Raw genomic sequence first — 21,965 nt, 5'->3', positions numbered from 1 at the left:
GTTTCTGTACTTCACTTCTCTTACTCTCTTTCTCCTTACCTTTCTATCCTCGTGGATCTAATTGCTTTCTATCTCTCCAACCACTAAATAACTGTCCTCCTCGCTATCTCATTTTAAAATACTGAAATCTCAGGCTGCCTCTGTGCCACTACTCCCAACGACACTCTACCCCTTTTTCTGTGACTCACATATCTTTCAGTGTCATGACTATCTGCATACTTACCACTCCCCCTCTACTAATCTTAACATCTCTGTGTACCTATCCTCATCTCTCTAGCTCTTCTCCCTCTAACTTTTCTCTGTCTACCTCTGACCCTTTCACTACAGCTCTCTCTATCCCACCTTTCTATACACATTACTTATAATCTCACTTCTCTCTCTGACATTCTTTGTGCCTTGCTCGTCATCCCTTCGTGTCTACCCCCTCACTTTACCTCAGCTCTCGCTTAATCATTCCTCCACACTGCACCTCACGGCTCTGTTTCCATCTATACTCTTTTATCTCTCCCACATATATTTTGCTGTGCTCAACTTGATTTTTCTTTATCACCTCACTCTCTCGTTCTCCAGCCTGCTACACTTCAACTCTCTGGAAACTCTTCATCTCTTCATTTGCATTCCCTACCTCACATCTCTCCCACTACTTTGTTTCAAGATACTGAATCTATCTCTTTCACTGCCAATCCTCTCATGTTACCAGACTACTTGTTCACTACCTCACTTTACCACCACCCACCCTCACTCTCTCTTTCTACCCCTGGCTTTCTGCTTTACTGCTATGATGACCTTACTCCTTTTTTGCTAACTTTTTCTCTATCGCTACCTCGTATTCTTTATCTTTACCACCTCTCTCTCTTCCTCGCTCTCATATCTCTCTGTACCTTTTCTATATTTCAACTCACCCTCCCTGCCTATCTTTATGGATATCTCTACCTCACCTGCCTCTGTCATACAACCTACCTTACCCTTTTAAATGTAACTCACACTCTCTCTCTACCATTGTATCAATCGCACCCTGTTTCTCCATCTTACCCGTCTCTCTTCTTCACTTATTGTCTCATGACGCATCTTCAGCCTTTCTCCCTCTCTACCTTCTTCTCTGCCTCATTGATCTCTTTCCCTCGCCTGTGTTTCTGTATTTCTGTTTTCATTTTGATCCCTTATCTACCTCGCCACTGTCTTTCTGACTTGCATCTCTCTGGCCTTCTCTTACTACCTCACTTCTCTCTTTCAGTCTATCTCTTCCTCTCTCAGCCTTTCTCTATTAGGATAGACAAACGTCAGGGGTCTTTCCCCAATGACAATTTGTAAAAATATGCAACATGTGTTACATTTATTTTGAAGCCACAATTGTGGCTTTCCCGTTGTCTCCAAAGCCAAGTTACTGTTTATCTTCAAGTGATTGGGTTGTGAGTGGTTTATGATACTTGTTAAGTCAGGACACAAAAAGGGGTGGGAGTTAAGTATCTGCCTGGCTTCTTCCTTGCAAAAAATCCCCACGGTGTGGGTATTGAGCAGGGTTCATGAATGTGGGAATGTGGTAGAGTTTATCCGGGCCGCAAACACCCTCCTTTTACGGGACAGTGGACTCACAATTGATTATCAAGATATAGGTTAAGATGATCTGTAACTGCCAACAGGCAGTACAGAAGGCCCACTGATAATCTTCATTTGTTGGCCACCTTTTAGATTGAGAGCTGGCCTTCGATAATATTATTGTCATGTCAACCAGTTTATATGATGCAGAAGTATCAAGCGAGTTCCCAGGTTGGAAAAACTGCCTGGTTTGTGGGTGGAGTTTTGCATGTACACGAATAGCAGAATACATTTCAGAGGCACTGAAGCCAAGATCGGAATCTCATTCTAGCAGTCTGCCAGTGAGTTGATCTGACTCTGATCCTCATCAACAGCCTGTAAGTCTGTAAGTACATTTTATTCATCCCCCGCCACTCCCTGAACGCTACTCTGGCCTGCCCTACAGCCCATAGAATTTCAGCAGTGTGAGATTCCCGAGGCCTTATATTCGACACATGAATGATACACATGAACTCTCCTAAATTGAATAATCTGCATCGCGATCCACGCGGGTAGCCTCTCATTTAAAGCGATGGCACCGCTCTCCTTTACAAGTTCATGATCAATACACAAGACAGTACCTGTGTTAACACTTCCCTCAGCACCAATCAGCTTCTCTTTCAAAGCATTCTTATAAATTGAGTGTTGGCGCTGAGTCACCCCATCTTATCACTTGTCAGAGGAAAGCATTTTACAATTTTTGCATCTGGAGATTTAGCAGGAAACAGTCAAATTAACAGATCTTGCTAAACAACCGAATGGAGTCCACAGCAAATATAGCAGCCCCTCCCTTCTCATATCACCACGGTACACATTCTACCCAGTGGGAGGACTCTGAAGATTTATTTAAAAATTATTTAATAGCGTTAGATGGGCAGGACTTTAGACTTAAGCACAAGAAAGCCCTATTACTGAGTACCTTGGGAATAGAAGACCAACATACATTCAAGTGTCTTCCCGAGATATGGGGTACTAATGACCAATTTATATGTTATGTGAACAAGCAAGATACATTTCATTTGGAACACAGATTTGCAAATGAGGAGAATATTGTTTTATCTGGGTACAAATTCTACATATGTCCACAAAAGTTTGGGGAGCAAACTGATGTCTTTGTATCCAGTTTACATCAACTTTCACTCAAGTGTTGCTTTGGCCAGATGACAGAAGAACTAAATCAAGACCTACTGACAGTTTAATGTAGGAGCAAAAAAACGCAATAAAGGTTATGGGCAGCAAAGAACCCTTCACTGAAAGATGCACTCAGTACAGCCAAGGTTGTGGAGAAGTCAGAATTGTGCATGAAGGAGATTGAAAAAAAAGACTTGGTGGGTGGAGGTGATAAGTTATCTGCGATGGACAGGAGAAAGTATAGAGGGATGGTCTCTAGCAACAAACATTCTATGTTATTCTATTCTATTCTATATAGTACATCTCAGCTCCCCCAATACACTGTAGCCCAGGGTTGAACTCAGTAACAAACGTAGTAACAGGGGTGGTAGTAGTTTATGAGGAGCCCCGTTTACCAGCTGATCACTCGAAGGGGGCCACTGCGAAAAGAAAACGAGGAGCTACTTGAGCTTGTACACAACAGAAAGGGAAGAAGCCTAAGACTTCTAATCAAAGTATTCAGAAGGAGATCCCTGATGATGACCTCTTGGCTGCTAAAGCCCCTCAAGGAGCCCAGCTAGGGGGATCTGACCTAAGTAGTGCTTACCCAGTCACCATAACGGGCCCAATACAGAATGAGGAAATATACTGGAGGAAAATAGGGGCCCTCCTAGCAGCTCACCTGGAGTACCTCGTGGACAGACTTTCCGCAATTGAAAAGAGACTTGGGAAGGCAGAGGGGCTGATAATGCACACCTTGAGCAGTATTGAAGGCAAAATAGAGCGGAGTGACCATATGAAGAAATCAGGGAGGGCGAAAGGGAGGGTGCATCTGATTTTAATCTTACAGTCACACCAACGATAGATAGTGTTGTGCAACCACTGGTTAGGGATAAATCAGGGGTGGAAACTGAAGGCAGGGGAACTGCTGATTGTGTCAGATCACAGGGGGTGCCTTGTAATGAGGAGAGGGAAAGAAACAAGGTAAAGAAATTGCATCCATATCTAGATCTACCCCCAGATTGTTTGCCATATGTTGCTGTCCTGACCGGGGTCCCTGAATTAAAATTGGAAGCAGAGGAAGCCTATGATCAATTGAAAAATAAAACAACACATTGGCTAAATCTTAATAGACCTCTGCCCCGAGATGCCCACTGTAAGATTCTCTTCGTGAGGAGAGTGAGTTGGGTGGGACATAGGCAAAAAACCACACCAAGGGATTGCATTGTTGTGAATTTCAAAAATCCAAAAGTAGCACACTATGTTACCCAAGGCCCCCAGATGTGTGCACGATCCAATATCCAGGTGCAAGATTTAAGTTATTTTTACAAGCCAGAAAACATTGGGCCCAACGGTGGGCACTGGAAAGGCTATAGGGGGAGAGCGGCACAGTTAGACAGAGGGCGAGGAAGGGTCGATAGAGAGAGTGAGTTACCGGATACTGTCGCTCTGGGAGCATTCACACATGAGAGCCAGGTAGCCCAAATGAGGGAAGGGCTTGCTCTCCCGTTGTTTAACAAATATGCGCCACTTGGTTGGGGAAGACACCTCAGCGAAGTGGACTGACTACCTGAGGAAGAGACAGGTAAAGAAAGGGAGTCACACTTAATATCACAAATAGGGGAGCTTTTGGATAGTGTACCTCTGAATGCGAACGAGTTGGCACCATGTAATGCACACGAAGTTAGATCTAAAGATGCCCAAATAAATAATGATCCCACTATGACCACCTGTTCCCCCACTAGTGGTCAATGAAGCGCCCTCGATTAAGTGTCCTGCAACATGGTAGGCTTATCTGCCAAATTTCAAAACACTGAGTGGCTTGAATACATCAACAGATTTAACTTAATCTGTGTGCAGGAAAGCTGGGAAGTAGATCACACTAACTTCCACTTAGCTGGGTTTAAGTCCTTCGGTGTCCCAGCAAGTAGATTTACGGCAGGTAGAGCAAGGGGTGGTCTCCTAATATGGGTGCATTTGGGCTTGGAAGGGGTCTGGACAGACCTAAACTGGAAGTCAGAATGTATGATAGCTTTACAGTTTAAAAATAAAGACCTTAAACTAATTTTGGTCAATTTTTACAATGCGGGAGGATGTAGAGCTGGAGAGCTGAACGAAAGACTGGGGTCACAGAAAGAGCAGGTCCAGAGTGTAATGGCTCCCCTGATTTTAATAGCAGGGGATTTTAACTGTCACTTCTGCCAGAAATTGATACCGCTCACAGAAGACTGGTCCTCATGTAATCTAGAGGAGGGAGCCTACTTTGAGCACATGGCAGAAGGAAGGGAACTGAGTAGGGTATTGATAAGTTATACAATGGAACACTCAATGGATTTATTATCCATTGAACCCTATAAGCAGGCTAACCCCACCTTTAAAGGAAGAGGATGCAGTTCATATATTGATTTTATACTTGTGTCCCACCTGTTAAAAAATCGAATTTTGGGTTTTACCATTGATTATAGTGGTTTCAGTGACCATAACCCACTAACATTGACAGTGGCAGTGTCAACTGTTAGCAAGGTTATAAGGAGGGGGGTGGACAGTATTAGGGAGACGGTCATGGACCAAGGTAGGCGCTTAAAATGGTCCAGACTTAATGGAGAAAGTTTCTATAAATCACGGGGCGCTAGAGGGCGCACTTGTCGAATGGCCGCTCTTGTGTGAGGCTCCGGCAGCCTGGCAGGACTATCCTTAATTGATCCTTTTTTCCCTGCACGCACCCGCCCGAAAATCCCCACGGAGGTGCACCAAGGGACGCTGCATGCCCAGTGAAAGTTTGGAGACGATCGCCCCTGGGACACCGGAGTTGTGCCCTGCGGAACTCTCCGGCCGGCGAGAGGCTTGCCGTGCCGGTGACTGCTGTCAGCTGCGGACACTGCGCGAGCCCGGGGATCACCACGAGGCGAGTGGGCCTCGGACTCTGAGGAAGCGGCGCTGCTGGTGTTGGTGGTGAGACTGGCGTGAAGAGGGGGCCAGAGAGGTACGTGCGGCTCGCACTGCTGGCGCGGTGGGGGCAGAGGAAGTGTGGAGCCCCCCCCGCTGGTTTCGTATGCATGAAAGCCCCAGCGCTGCTGTACTAGGCGCGAAAATATGGGCGCCGGGGAGGACTGAATGGCACACCTCCAGTAGACCCGGAACGTCCTGAGGCCTGACCTCTCACAAATACGTACGGCCTGCACACCTGCCTGCCATCACCGTCACGACGTGCTACCAGTTCCAGCAATCTAGCGCCATTGCATGAATCATCGCGGCGCTACGTCTCCTCCTTGCTGCAGTGCGAGGCGCGCAATATAGGCGCCATAGAGAACTGCCTGAACACTCCTGAAGTAGGCCCGGGACGGCGCTATTTGATAGGCGCTGCATCTTTGGCCGACGCTCCCACACTCGCCCCCAAGGGACCGTCGCAGCCCCCTGATCTGATATCCGTGCACTCCCTCCTCAGACACTTGCTGTGCTCCCCCCACGGCCAGGAGCCCATTTAGGACTGTGTCGTGGGAACACCGTCTTCTCCACGTGCTCCTACCTAGCGGTGGCGGACAGTGCATTGACGCAGAGGCTTCTCACATAGGGGTGCTGACATGGGGAAGCCGGACAGCCGCCAACCCAAGATACAATTCGAACCCACGACGCAGAAGAAGACGACGCGACACGCGGGAGACGCGGTTCCGCCCCGGAGCCCGAGCACAGAGGCCTCTACATCGGCCCCACTCGCCCTAGATATGGCCACCATGCTACAAGAGATGCGCCAAGGCTTTGCGACAGTGGTTGATAAAGTGGATAGACTTTCATCTAGGATGGATGGCATCGCCCAAAAGATGGATGTTCATGAAGAGCGTATAACTGAAGTAGAGCGCAGAATATCCGTAAATGACGACACAACCGCAACACATGATACCCGGCTGGCCAGAATGGACAATGTGTTGAGGGTGATAGCCGCCAAAAACGAGGAGTTGGAAGCTAGGAGCCGGCGGAACAACATTCGCGTCACGGGCATTCCAGAGTCAACCAACACAGGGAAAATGGAGTTGTACATCGAAAAACTGCTTACAGCGACAGAGGGGGCGGACGTCCTCTCGAATCAATTTATAGTGGAACGTGCCCATCGCTCCCTCGGCCCTCAACCTAAACCGGGAGCCGCACCGCAACCCATAATTGCGCGCCTGCTTAATTATCGAGACCGCGATGCGGCTCTCCGCACAGCTAGAGCAAACCAAAATCTGACCTATGACAGCGTGCCCTTCTCGATATACCCTGACTTTACCCCGGTAGTGCAAGAGCAACGGCGAAAATTTTTGGCAGTTAAAAGGAAACTTTGTGACCTGAACATTGACTATGCTCTCCTGTACCCGGCCAAACTGCGAGTCACCCACCAGGGTACACAGCACTTCTTTGTCAACCCACAGCAGGTCGAAGACTACCTTAAGACTCTACCCAAGCGACACAGAAGGCCTGCAAACGCCGAGGACTTAAATGATTTTGGTCCCGAATAGTCAACGGCTAACTCTTTTTGGCTCCTATACCCACACTCGATGGGACCAGTCACACTCCTGTTCATGCGCAGGGGGCCCGATCCTTCTCTGCGGTGGCTGCTGCTACCCCGGGGGAGCCATGGACGGGTGCGGAACTGCAGGTGGTAATGTATGCCAGGCCCCCACCCCCTTACTCCCTCTCTACTCCTCAGGGAGACCCCTGGGATGGACTTGCATGGAGTGGGAGGACTGGGGGTGGTGGTACGTGCACCTCGGATGACCCTAACTGGGAATTCCCCAATGACATTGACTTTGACTCTTTTATGTTGGTTGTTTTCTTGCAATGTTTCAGTTTGTGGGTGGGGGGAGGGACTGGGATGCTGGCAAGTTGGGGTGGCTTCAGTGGGTGTGGGGTGGTGGGTTGTTTTCTGGGCGATACAAATGTGCGATAGGCTAGATATGTCCTCTTTCAACAGGGCTAGGAAATGTCGCACTCTGCAGTTATGTACTGTGAATTGTTTTGCTTTCTTCCATTTAGGTTCTTCAGTTGGGAATGTGGAACGAGGGGTGGGCAGGGGACTGTGTTGGGTGGTATGTTGGGGTTTCGGTTTTAACATGTGCATGATGTGTTTTGAACTTGGGTATTTGCCCTATGGAGAGGTCCTTAGTCATGAACACGGGGTGGGGGAAAGGGGCAGATATGCTTTGCATGAGATGTGGCAGGGAGGTGATTGTGGAGGCGGTCCTTCAGTGTTCTACTCCCTGCTCCCTCGAGAGGCCGCTGGGCCGGTCCGCTTGGGCGACGGCCTGTGTACTGCTGTAGGGCGCTGGGCTATCTTACTCGCTTTAATCCTGCAATTACTGGTTCATGTCTCGACATGGGTGACACACGCTTGAATGTGATTACTTGGAATGTGAGAGGGTTGGGAGACCATAGGAAGAGAAGACAGATATTGAGCTACCTTGATCGCCATAATGTTCACATCGCTTTCCTGCAGGAAACACATTTCGCACCGCATAAATCACACGCCTTTGGCAGTAGGTGGGCTTCTTCTACGGCTTTCGCTAATTACTCCTCCTATGCTCGAGGCACTGCTATTTTGGTTAAACGGTCCACGCCTTTTCGCTTTGCTGGCTCCAGGGCTGATCCCCAGGGGAGATATTGCCTACTATGGGGTAGATTGGGGCAAATGACAGTGACACTAGCATGTTGTTACGGGCCAAACACGGACGACCCACAATTTTTTAACTCTTTATGGGCTGCGATAGTGGAGACCGGACCACAACACCTCATTTGGGGTGGAGACTTCAACACGACACTGCAACCCCCTCTAGATAGGTCACACCCCGCCCCCCATCACTATACCAATGGGCGAGAAGTCCTTAGAGCAACCATTGACAGTAACAATCTCATAGACGCCTGGCGTTCACACTGCGGGGCTAGAAGGGAGGGTACACACTTTACAGCGCAGGCGCAATCGTGGGCACGGCTCGACTATTTTCTCCTTACCTCCCAGTTATATACAGCGCTGATCCACGCGTCGCACCTTCCCCGGACATACTTCGACCACTCCCCCGTCCTTGTTACGTTGACCGGCTCGGAGCTTGGCCCCCCGGTAACGGCGTGGCGCATGCAACCCTCGATGCTATTAGACTCGGTGTTCCAAGAGGAACTCCGGGATGAATGCCTAGAGTTCTTTAAACGTAATAAGGATTCTGTCCAAGACGTCGAGACCATATGGGACGCCTTTAAGGCCACACTACGGGGCTTATGTATTTCAAAAGGCTCAGGTGTACTCAAGAACATACTGACGAGACTGCGCAAGCTGGAGGCTGACCTGTTGGAGGCTGAGACCCGCCTTAGGACAAACCCAGACAATGAAACACTTGCTTCCATTCGTGGGAAGCTGTCGGAGTTCTCTGAGGAGGCTGCCCGCGAGGTAAAGTTTCGGAACAAATATTGGGTGGCCAGGAGATATGGAGAAGGTGAAAGACCTGGGAAGGCCCTGGCGGCGACGGTTAAACTAATGCGCTCGCCGACGGTCATACTTGAACTCGAGACTGCTGAGGGGTTGGTACTTAGGGACACCACCCAAATCCTTAATGAGTTTGTGCGGCACTATGGTACGCTATACTCCTCCGGCAGAGCTGGCAGCCTCACCCTAGACGATTATCTAGCGGATGTCTCTTTGGGTTGGTTGAGCGATGGACAAAGGGCCTTCTTAAGCGCTCCTTTTGAATTGGATGAGGTCAGGGAGGCTATGATGAGCATGAAGTCCGGTAAGGCCACTGGGTTGGATGGCATCCCTATAGAATTCTACAAAACGTTTATTGACTTTATGGCACCGGTATTGCGGGAGGTTTATGAGGACGCGCTAGAGGTAGGCCACCTCCCAGCCTCAATGAGAACTGCCCTTATTACATCACTGCTCAAGCCGGGCAAGCCCGCCTCCAGCTGTGACTCCTACAGACCACTGTCCTTATTAAACTGCGACGTGAAAATACTAGCGAAACTGATTGCAGCACGCATCAGCCTCCTTCTGCCGGATCTGATACTACCGGACCAGGCCGGATTTGTCCCGGGGAGGGCGACTTCGCACAATCTCCGTACCTTCTTCTCTGTCTATGACTCAGTCCATGAAGACCTCCCAATGGCGGCCGTTTTTTTAGACGCCACTAAGGCGTTCGACTCGCTAGAATGGGACTATGTGTTTAAAGTATTGGAGCGCATGGGTTTCCCGCTTATCTTTATTTCTTGGATTCGATTATTATATACACGACCGGTGGCCAGAGTCCTCATTAATGGGAGATTGTCTTCGGACTTCCCAATCTCAAGAGGGACGCGGCAGGGTTGTCCTCTGTCCCCCCTCCTCTTCGCCATAGCCACTGAACCCCTGGCTGCTAAATTGCGACAGCATCATATGGATAAGGCACTACGTTGCTTTCAGAGGCAGATACTGGTCTCTATGTATGCCGATGATATCATCCTTTATGTTCGACACCCTAACGACAATCTGCACCCCATACTCCGGGAGTTTGTACGGTTTGGTGCCCTTTCGGGAGTTCAAATTAATTGGAATAAGTCATGTATCTTTCCCCTGACTGCCTCGACGGGCCACTTTCCGCTGGAATTCCCGCTTGCCTGGTGTACGGGAGATTTTAAGTACTTGGGCATACGGGTTGAAAAAAACCGGGAGGAGCTCATGCGTGCTAATTATGGCACTGTGATGGACAAGATGAGGGACAATATATCCCGATGGATTACACTTCCCCTTTCCATGGCTGGGCGGGCCTCATTAGTCAAAATGGTCATACTCCCTCAGTTTTTATACCTTTTTTTGAATATTCCATATCACCCCGGGTCCCATTTCTTTCAATTGCTGCGCTCGGAATTGCTCCGACTGGTGTGGGGCGGGAAGGCACCCAGGCTCAAATGGGAAATCCTAATCCGACCATTCTCGCAGTGGGGCTTCGGTATTCCTGACTTTGAGCTTTACTATCGGACTGCTCAAGCCCACTATGCGTACTTCTGGGTACGGCAGCAGAGGTACATGCCTCAATTGGCGGCCGAACATTGGTTAGCCCACCCGACCCCCATCGAAGGTGCACTTTACTCCCAGGTTGCAGGGAGAGACAAGACCCCTTCCACGGTGTCTAGCACAGTAACGGCATGGAACTCCATTGTATCAAAGCTCGACTTACACTTCCTAGATGCTCCACTGCTACCACTGACCTATCACCCGCAGCTTCCTCTCCTACAAGAGGCTGGCTTCCAAAAATTATTGAAAAAAATACATGTCAAAACATGGGGGGACCTGTATCGGGATGGCACCTTCCGTACTAAGGACCAACTATATGAGGGCATACAACCGACACCTCTAGACCTATTTTATTATATCAGACTCCGGCACGGACTACAAGCCCTTACACCTGACTTCCCCTGTGAGCCCCCAGTGCTTCTCCCCCTACAGGCCATGCTGCTTCGTGACGCCCCAAACAAACTAGTGTCCACACTCTACAAATCTGTCCGAGCCAACATGACCTACACTGCTCTGCCAGCTAGGCACAAGTGGGAACTAGATCTAGCCTTGACTCTCACAGATACCCAATGGGAATTTTGCCTACAACAGACTGAGCGCATATCCTCCAATAGCAGGTATAGGATAATTCATTATAAATTCCTGCACAGACTGTACCACACCCCGGCGCGCCTACACAGGTTCCAGCTCAGACCCACAGATACGTGTGACAGGTGTGGGGCTCCTGGGGCTGACTTCCTACACCTCGCATGGGAATGTGCTGGAGTGAGCCGTTACTGGATTCAGGTGTTTCAAGCATTGTCGAAAATGATACACATGACAGTTGAGCCGTCCCCATTGGTGGCCCTTCTGGGATACGTTGCACCTCTCCAGGCAGCTCACCGCAAATATGTGGCATTGGCCATGCTAATGGCTAAGCGCAGGGTGGCCTGTAGATGGGGGAGGGGAAGGGCACCCAAGTTTAAGGAGTGGATGAGTGACTTGGTGTACTGCCAGGAACAATTACATACTTATTCCGAACTGTTACCACCTACCTCTAGGCCTACTGATATCTGGGCTCCGTTACACTGTTATTTGATAACCGACCCACTTGAAGATGACTGCACTGGTAATTGAAATGTGGAGATCTGGCTGAGGCGCTCCTTAGGTCCGAACTGAAGCTTCTAGTCCAACCTGTCTGGCTTGATGGCTTGCTGATGTCCCCCCCCCCTTTTTTTTTTTTGCCCCCCCCATTCTCCCCCTCCCTCTATTATCCCTGACCTCCCAAGCTCAGGGCCTTATGCTCCGACCTCCACGACTTCACCTATGTGTCCGACTGCATACTACCCCCGGTGCCTAAGCCGGCCTCTCCTTCGCTAGCGGCCACATAGCTCTGTCGGACACATGGCCTCCACGTTCTACTATGCCCGCATGGGCGCTTGATGTATTCGCTCACCCCTGCCCCCCCCTCCCCCCCCCCCCTCCCTCTCTCCTTGGGTTCACCTAGACACGGCACATGTTACTGTTCATACTTAAAAAAAAAAAAACCTCAAAAATGCAAAACTCATTGATTGCTGTGAAGCCGCTGCATTTGTCACATGATTATTCTTGTTTGACGCGGTTGTAATCGCACCCATGTATTGCTCATTGTTACTTGTGGTACTTTATACATCGATAGCGGCCGGCCTCCGGGTTGTTGGCGAGACGCTGTGTACTCCTGACAATGCTCAATAAATGTTTTGCACCAAAAAAAAAAAAAAAGTTTCTATAAATCACTCTTGGAAGAGAGGAAACATTACCCGGAAGTGTGTCTAGACTTAGCGGTGAATGGCCCCTCGTTAGTGGAGGCATTCGAAGAGATAGGGCAGCTGATAGATGGCCTAATGCACACGACAGGGAAGGGCATGAGAAAGAATGAGCCCAAGTGGTTTGACGCCCTCTCTGGCCCAAAGGAATCTAAGAGCTGCTCTCAAATATAAGCCAAGGGATAAACAAAGGGTCATGCACTGCAGATTCATTTATAAGCAGGCAGTAAGGCGCCGGAAGAACACCCTCCAAACCCAAATGTGGGAGGATTTGAGAGGAGCGGCCGAACGGAGAGATCTGCCCACTTTTTGGATGATAGTTAACAATCCTTGCTTCCAAGACGCAAATAGTCCACAGATAGCGTCTAACATGCTCCCTGAACAGTGGGTGGAGCACTTCAGAGGACTATATAACAGGGGGACTACCGAGACTCCGGAGTATGATGTGGGGGGGGGAGGTGGTGCTAGAATTCACTCTAAAGGAGATCACTGGGGGCATTAGGGGCCTGACTCGAAATAAGGCCCCAAGACCGGATGGGTTTCCCTCCAGACCTCTTTTCAAGTAAAGTGGACCTGTGGGGCCCAGTCCTAACAAGAGTGATAAATGCGGCCATTGTCTCTGGGCTCCCCCGCTCATGGTCGCCGGCCATAATAGTGCCAATTTTCAAAAAGGGGAGCAGGTATAGCACCCAGTGTTACCGCCCCATCTCCCTGATAGACGTGACAGCTAAAGTGTTGGGCAGAGTTGTTTTGAATCGCCTGATGAGTTGGGAAGAGGAACATCATATCCTTACTGATGTGCAGTATGGATTTAGGGCCAACAGATCAAGACCGACCAATGCTTAAACCTATATCTATTGGTGGCAAAATATACAGTTGCCAACAATTAAAAGGTTTATTTAGCTTTTATGGATCTGGCAGTAGCCTTTGATTGTGTGAACAGGGAGAAGTTGTGGGCCATATTGTCTAATCTAGGGGCGGACACTGACCTCATTAAGATCCTGAGAGCCCTACATCGAAATACATCAGCCAAAGTGAGGTACAATTTGGAGGGGAGTAACACCGAGTCTTTTTTGTGTACTAGTGGGGACAGACAGGGGTGTATCCTGGCCCCGTTTTTGTTCTTGCTGTATATCAATGGCCTAGAACAATCCCTAAGTAGAGTAAAAGTGGACTCACCCAGAGTAGGCAGTAGAGCGATCCCCGTCTTGCTCTATGCAGACAATGCTGTCTTGTTGACACGCACCCCACTCGGACTGCAGCGTCTGATAGACGGGTTTGTGGATTTTATGACTAGCCTAGATTTATCTGCCAACCTGACTAAATCGTATGTTATGGAGGTGGGGCCCAAATGCCCGAAAATATGTTTTAATTATAAAATAGGCACATCCAGCCTAGCAAAGGTACAATCCTTTTCATACCCGGGAATTTTATTTGACAGGGGCCTACATTTTAAACCACTGATTGAGGAACAATGTAACAAGTTAATATCTAGCTCAGGGGGAATAATGAATTTCCGTCGCAGATTGGGGTGATTGTCACCTGAGCAATGATAATTTTATATAAATCTATCTATTACTCAAAAGTGGCATATGGGGCAGAATTGTGGGGGATGGCCGAGATAGCTAAACTGCAGATAGAGGAAAACAAATATCTGAGAAGGCTCCTCAACGTCCCACAGTGTGTATCCTCCCACATTACACACGAAGAACTGGGCTGTGTGTTTTTAGAGGATAGGGTGGGGAGCAGGCCTCTGCTTGCATGGCTAAAGATTTGAGTCAACCCAGAAGCCAGTCTGACAAAACAGATAATAACGGACTGTCTGGGGAGGGATCGGGGAATGAACACCCCATGGCTCAAGTACGTTAAGGGTGGTTTGGAAGGCATCGGCTGTGAGGATCTTTTTCTGATGCCATCCTGTATAACAAAACGGGATCAGGTCAGAGTAAAGGAGATGTTTTTCAAACATAAAGCCATAGCACGAGAAGTTAAGGACAGAAATAAACAATCAGTTAAGGCACATGCTCTAGTGAGGTCCTGTGGAGGAATGGAGCCTTATCTCGCCCTTATACACAATGCCCAGGACAGATTTTTATGAACACGTTTTAGGCTCAACCTTTTACACCACTATTTAGCCGAGCCGGCATTTTTTACAAATTCAGTTGAGTCAAAGGGTCCCTGCGGCTGCGATTACCGCTCTCCGCAGGACACCCTTCATTTTGTATTATTATGCCCATTTTATTTAATGCCCAGGCGTCGCTTTTTAATAAGCTTGTTGAAGAAGGGCAAATTTAGACATGCGAAAGAAGCTCTTTTATATTTACAAATGCCCAAGATCCCCTGACCTTACTCTCTGTCACAAATTTTTTAAGATCATCAGTTAAACTGAGAGATACTAGAGGAATTTGCTGAGCAAAATATTACCACAATTTCGATTGAAAGGTGGAGGGGGGGAATATTAGTCTCACATATGAATTGTGTAATTAACAGCTACTGTATCTCTCTAATTGCTTTTTTAAACTGTATATGTTCTCTTTTTTATAATGTACTTTTATGGTGTTAAATGTAAAATGCCGAATAAAGAATTTGAACTACAACTATATAGTACTTGTATAGCGCACATCTAGCCGTAGGCAATCCAGTGCTGCCAGTGTGAAGGTGTCTATCCCAACAGATTAGAGGGGATTGTTCTGAAACAGCCCGTTTTTAATTAACTTAGGGATTTGAAGTTCCATTGCAGCCGATATGAAAGAGGTTGGCAGGGTGTACCACAATTTGGCAAGCATTGGAGGAACGCAAGATTTGCTACAGGCGTTATGGGGAAATTAGGGATATAGCAATAAATGCCAGAAAGGAGTCAGCAACAATTCAAATAACTTGAGAGGTTGTCACAGATGTGGCAGTAATTTTCATTCCCGAGTGTGCACGATCAGTAATGAATGCAGGAAGTATGTACGTAAGGGTCATTTTGCCTGCAAGTGCAAGGAGAGTGGCAAGTCCTGAGTAGTGCTCATGGAAGAATTGAGAGAAGACATACTAGAAGACCAGGTGCTAAGAAAATATCAGGAAGGAAATGTCGAAGGATGGAAAATAAGACCTAAGGTGAAATTTGGGGTCAATGGCAGGGTAATGGAGTTGACGTTTGATTAAGGATCCTTGTATACTAACATTCCGTAAAGCATGTTTAAAAAAGAACAGCCACTTACTAAATTGACAGCCAAAGACATTGATCCCAGAGGATATCAGGGCGAAAAAATGTACATATTAGGCCATTTCCAGGCATCAATAAAATAAAAATTGAGAGAGATTGAAGGCAAAATGTCTGTTGCGCCACCAATCCCGGGATGGGTGCACCAATATGATCTACATATCATAATCAATCCTCTTGCTCCCTGTCAGGTCATGGTTGTAGATGATATTGATATTTATAAAGTATTGGGAAAGTGCATGAAGTATTTAGGGAAATATTATGCTATCTTAAGGGTTATGTCCACAAAAAGCATTGTAAAGGATGCAGCTCTTCCAGTGATCACAGATTGAGACAGGTGTGTCTGATGGTTAAGAGTGAAGTAAAGAAAATGCTGAAGAAATGATGAGGGTGGGTATTATTGAGCCTGCTGAGGCTTCAATCTGTATTTCTACACTTGTAATAAGGAAATAAACTGTTGGCAGCTTGAGATTCTGCATAGATTCAAGGAGTCTCAACCAGAAAATCGTCACCAGTAGCGGCCGGTGGTGGAAATACTGCGGGTGGTGATGTGGGGCGGGGTAGGGCAGGGTAGGGGGCAACTAAATTCTTTTTATTTATATGTTTACTTACCTCTATTTGGACGTATTCTGTAGTTTACTACCCCCAACCAGCCCCTCCCCCGCCCCTCGTCACTGCCCGGCAGCACTTCCACCATCAGCCACTACTGATCGTCACAGATACTTTTCCCCTACCTAACATCAATGAGATGATTTTGTTGCTCAAGGGTGGCAGGCTCTTCTCTAAATTAGATTTAATGAGTGCATACCACCAGATCTGTGTACATAAAGAATGGAAAGTTTAACAGCATTTATCATGATGAAAGTGACTTTTCAGTTCACCAGAATGCCCTTCGAAATATTGTCAGCAGCAAGTGTATTCCAACCAATGATTACTAAGGTGATCAAAGGGCTCAAAAATGTCATCTACTTTCAGGATGACATACTAATATTCGGTGAGACTGCACAAGATCACAACTGTGATTTGAAATTTGTGCTGAACAGGTTACGTGATGCCGTGCTCACCTTAAGGAAAGGGAAGGGTAGATTTCTAGTAAAAGAGGTTGAATGCTTGGGTCACACTATTTCTGGTGAGGGCGTTAGGCCAAAGCAGAATTTACTGAGAGCCATTGAATCATCTGCCATACCCCAGGACAAGGACCTATTGTGGTCTTTCATGGATCTCATTGACTACTTCTCTAAGTTTATAGAAAGATTTGCTGACAAACTGAAAAAATAAGATATCCATTGAGGAAAGGGTGTGTGTTTGTTTAGGGCAAATAATAGGAGGCATTCAATGGAATTAAATAAGAAGTGTTTGAAGCAGGTATCTTAGTACCTTTTGATATCCAGTTCATTCCTGTTTTAACTGAAGATGTGAGTGCTTGTAGTGTGGGAGCTGTCCTTTCCCAAATGCATGGCAGAGCAAAGAAGACTGTGGCATTTGCATTGCACTCCTTCACTAGCAGTGAATGCATCTATTCAGCCATAGATGGGGAGGCACAGACTGTGGCCTTGAGTGTTGAATACTTTGGGACTATCTCTGGGGGTTTAATTTGTTGTCTTCATACTAATCCCAAACTTTGATCGACTTAATGTCGCCATTAGGTGCTGTAAAGCGATCAGCAAGATTGGGCAGGTTGGCATCCAGTTTACAAGAATATAGATACAAGACTGAATACATTCCTGGGTGGCATAATGCTCAGGCTGACTGTCTTTCACATCTGTCATTGAACAGGGCTGAGATTGATAAAAAGCTGTATTCGCCAAAGAACAAGAAGGAACAGTGGCATAGTTGGAGAAGGTGGAGGAGAGTCATTGCAGTACTTTTACCTCTAGAGGAATAGAGCCACTGTATGGTAACTTATTGGGTTTTGGAGGCTGTGAAACGGATGATAGTTGAGGGTGGACATAGGGAGAGCACTGTCTCTCCTGCTGTGAGACACTTTGGGCTACAGTGTGTATGGATTGTATTGGGTTAATGTCTTGTGTAGAAGGAGAACATAGAAATGCATTAGTGTTGGTCGATGTACACTCCAAACGGCTAGTGGTCAAATTCATGAGGGATGTAACTACTAAGAGTACTATTGCTGCTTTAGAGAGGGTGTTCTTGGAGGAGGGTTTTCCTCAGACAATCACAACAGACAATGGTACCCAACTCACTTCACTTGAGATTAAATCATTCTTGGAACAACGTGGGATTAAGCATCACCGCACAATGTTATATAATCCCCAAGCAAATGGTTTAGTGGAGAGGCCAATAATTTGGTCAAAGGTGTGATTTTGATGACTATGTAAGGTGGGCGAAATTAAATTTTAATTTGTAAAGTGCACTAATACCCTAGGGAGTTTAGGCACTGTTGCTTGGAAGGAAAAATAAGAACCTAAATAACAGAGAAGAAGGGGGTATAGTCCTGAAGAAAGACTACTGGGTGATAAGCCAAGTTTTTAGGGCTTTTCGGAAAGAAAGCAGATCCAATGGCAGGAATTCCACAGTCTGGCTGTGCAGGATATAAAGCCTCTACCTCCCCAGTTGGCTCTTCTGATCTTGGGTATCATAAGATTGGATCCACTGGAAGAGCGTAAGTATCAATTTAAAATGTACCGTTGAAAACGGTGTTTGAGGTAGTCAGGTCATTAGTTGTGTAATGCTTTGAATGGAATGCAAAGGGCCTTAAAATCGATCCTTTTTTTATGGGAAGCCAGTGTAGCAGGGAGAGAACATATGATAGTGATTTATGTTTGGGAACGGCCAGAAGCAGCGGGGCAGGGGCGTTCTCATAGATCTGCAGTTTGTTTAAAAATGTTTTCAGATATTAGAGAATAGTGCGCTACCGTAGTCAATTTAAGACAGAATGAGTGTTGAGATCACCGATTCCTGCAGATCAAGTGGGATGAAAGGAAATATTTTCCTGAGAGTTTTCAGAATGAAAAAACAGGAGGAGGTGGTGAAGTTTTCATGTCCTTTAAAGGAGAACCTGTTATCAAAATAAACCCTAAGAATTTTGACCTTGGTAATAGAGGTTGGGAGCTCCTCTAGCTCATGTGGCCACCATTTGGGAAAGCTAAAAGATGTGTTTCTGCCAAATAACAGAACCTCAGTTTTAGACTTGGAGCATGCAGTCGTAAAATCTAGAAGCAGTGTCACTCAGGTCACTGGCTACTGATACCAATACCACAATATGGGGTGCCAGCGCATGACACTTCTGCAAATCCAAAAGATTTTATCAAGTTGGTCAATGGGGTTACATACAAGTTAAAAAGGGTCGGGGTCCGTGAGGAGCCCTGTGGGACGCCACGAGGTAAAGAGACGGAAGAGAACTTGAAACCATTAAGCTTGACGAACTGCTCCTTCTCAGAGAGAAAAGATTTAAGGAGATTGATGGCCTTGGCCCTGATGTCAATAGTGAATAGACGGTCGATAAGCAGTCTGTGGCTAACCGCCTCGAATGCTGCAGAGATGTCTAATAAGAATAAAGCAGCATTGCCACTAGTATCTAGAGTGTGCCTGATTTTTTCGGAGGCAGTATTAAGATCTAGTTATGTGCTGTGTTGGCTTCTGCAGCCAAACTGGATGGCATCTAGGAGAGCATTGTTGCTTATGAATAGAGAAAGTTCAGAGTTTTGGCCTTCTCCAAGATCATTACAGGGAAGGGTAGATGTGAGATAGGCCTGTAATTGTTTGGGTTATTGCTCTCTATGTTGGGGTTTTCTTAAAAGAGGAAGAATGAAAGCCTTCCTCCATTCCTTTGGGAAATAGCCCATAGTGAACATCCTATTGCAATGTTGAAGAGATGGTAAACAAGTTGATCTGGGCTCAGCACACTACAGAGAAAGGAGCATCTAAGGAGTCGCCTTTTGAAAGCATGAGAGGTTGGAAACCAAGCACTAAATTGCGACCTATGTGATTGTTAAATCATGATGGCAATGTAAAGGAATTAAATTCTGGGGTGGAAACCAAGCGAGTCATTAATGTAGGAAATTTGGCGAAAGTGAAACAGGTGAGTACAGGTTTGTCAAAGTTTTGTGGACCTTTCAAGGTAAAAAAGGTGTGTGAGGAGTATGTGGAGTCACAAAATGGAGGCAAATGGAACCATTGCAAGGTTGCATTGTATAAAATAAATGGTGGGAATAAGGACTAGTGTAACAACCACAAGGGAATTAGAAGTTTCACACGTATGGAGAATGCAGAGCTTTCAGGAAACTCCTGTGGTGAGTTGGTGAGAGGTGAAATTTGCAGTGGTGATGAGGAAAATAATGGATGCAGAGAGGGAATATAAAAAAGTAGAGGCATGCATTCAGAGATGTCGTAGACAGCCTCTTTGCTTGGAAGATTATGTTCGGGGTAGGTGAAGTCTCTTCCTGTACAAGATTTGCTGGTTTTGTTGTTAACTACTACTTTATTTTCCTCTTAGATCACCGTTTTGTATGGAATGTCTCTAATGCTGATATAGTCTTCATCATTGGTCAGTTGATTTTTATGTGTTTTCTTTATGTTGATTATTGGTTTCTTTATAATTATTATTTGTTTTATTGTTTGCAATACAAAGGGAGGGGTTGTGTTGTGAAGTACTCTATGTGTGCCTCTTCTAGACACTATAGGGAGTATGTACCTAGAACTTTACAGTCGTCGGGTTCTAGTCAGGGTGGTTGGTTGGAGGAGCGGGCTTCTATTCAAGACAGTTGGTGTTTGGCTGGCAGGAGGGAGTGACGCTCGTTCGGCTGTGCTTTAATAAGCAGAGTGTTACTTAATTTGCTGTCTCCGAACCCTTTGCTGTAGAACTCTTGACACGAGACTTTCACAGTAACAATTTGTTAAAATATTCAAATACTGACAGCAGCATTTGAACGCAAAGGCAACGTTATATTGATTTCATTTAATCCCGAGTCAGTTAATTTTGTTTTCAAGTTATGATGTGTGTGTCATGTACTTTAGTTGTTGCACTCAGAGAAATTTATTTTCTGTGGTTACCTCGTTGTATATAGGTTGTTCCGTGCCACGCGCGAGGTGATTGTTGTGTACTTTTAGATCTTTCCTCCCCTATTTCTTTCTACCCACATACATTTTTTAACGCCTTTAGGTTAATCGTTTACAAATGTACAGTTAAAAATGGGCAGCGATGTTATGCATGTGCCACTCACGGTTATCAGTGAAAGTTCACTTGACCATCAAAAAGGTTTGCGGTTCGTTCTCAAAGAGCAATAATACATTGAAAAGATTCATATCCTATAGTGCCATCTCTTATACGCAGTTTATCATAAGTGGAACGAAAACAACTGTGTAACCAAATGACCACCATGACATCATGTACAATAAATGGCATATAGAAATAGCGGACATTTACTTCTCCAAAGAACTATTTCTGGATTAGTAATACGTTGCTCCGTGGTATAACTATTGAACCTATCGCACGACGCAACTGACACATAATATCTATGTATAAAACATCCAAATGCATAAATGTACCAAATTATGAACGACTTCCGATTAACACTGCATTGAACTACCTCAGTCCTGCGGTAACTTTTTCAATTTAAACTTTGACCTTTTAACACCCATCGACTAAAATACGCACAAACCTCATTTTCAGTACGTGTGTCTCAATTTCATACGAAAAGGCTGTTTTACAGTTAAATGTTAAGGCATGTTAATGGAACGATTTACTGTCTGGTTTTACAGGGCACAACCATCGTTTGACATTGTTCCAAAACACAATGTCATGAATCACAGCAAAGCATCTTAGTACGAACATAGTGAATTATAAAAAAATATATATAGGTTACTTACACTTTCCTTTAAGGTAGAGCATTGACTGTGGGCCCCAGTTTCTTGTTAAAACTTTATTCTAATTAAAAAAGAAAGTTAAAATGATATCACTGAACGATTTAGTTTTCTTCACACAACTCAAAGTTCCCAAACGTACCTTCGGGGTACTCCAGGGCTCCACTGTCAGAACGGTCATGAGGATGGCGCACGTGCATACGATCGCATACTTGGTGGTATTCTGAAAAAATCCAAGCGCGTTTAAAACAGTATCTGCAGAATGTACACCTCGGTGTCGAAAAAAGGACAAAATGTGGGTGGGGGTCCACCTACCATGTTGGGGTGAATGAATCTTCTCCCCTGAAAATCACGAGTCTTCGAATCCCTGCTGTGTGCTGGCGCGTCTCCTCAGAAGGAGAAACTATTCAAGTCCAGCCTCACCTTCCTATGTGTGCTGCCATCTCCGCCGTCTGAG

The 21,965-nt window shown here is 46.2% G+C and overlaps 1 protein-coding gene across 1 annotated transcript in view; it reads right to left on the bottom strand.

Annotated features, from left to right (window-relative positions):
* LOC147733280 (spexin prohormone 1-like) overlaps positions 1-21,704 on the bottom strand; it is a 123,187-nt gene extending 101,483 nt beyond the window's left edge. Inside the window, exons 1-2 of the mRNA XM_086958948.1 lie at positions 21,651-21,704; positions 21,515-21,572 (exon numbers count right to left, since the gene is read on the bottom strand). Coding sequence (XP_086815074.1) covers positions 21,515-21,572; positions 21,651-21,689 — 97 coding nt within the window. The 5' untranslated portion in view covers positions 21,690-21,704. The remainder of the gene's footprint in view (positions 1-21,514; positions 21,573-21,650) is intronic.
* Between the last annotated feature and the right edge of the window lie 261 nt (positions 21,705-21,965).

The sequence above is a fragment of the Lissotriton vulgaris genome, chromosome 2_1, assembly GCF_964263255.1.
Source record: "Lissotriton vulgaris chromosome 2_1, aLisVul1.2, whole genome shotgun sequence".
NCBI classification, from domain to species: domain Eukaryota; kingdom Metazoa; phylum Chordata; class Amphibia; order Caudata; family Salamandridae; genus Lissotriton; species Lissotriton vulgaris.
This window is presented reverse-complemented; position numbering and strand designations above follow the sequence as displayed.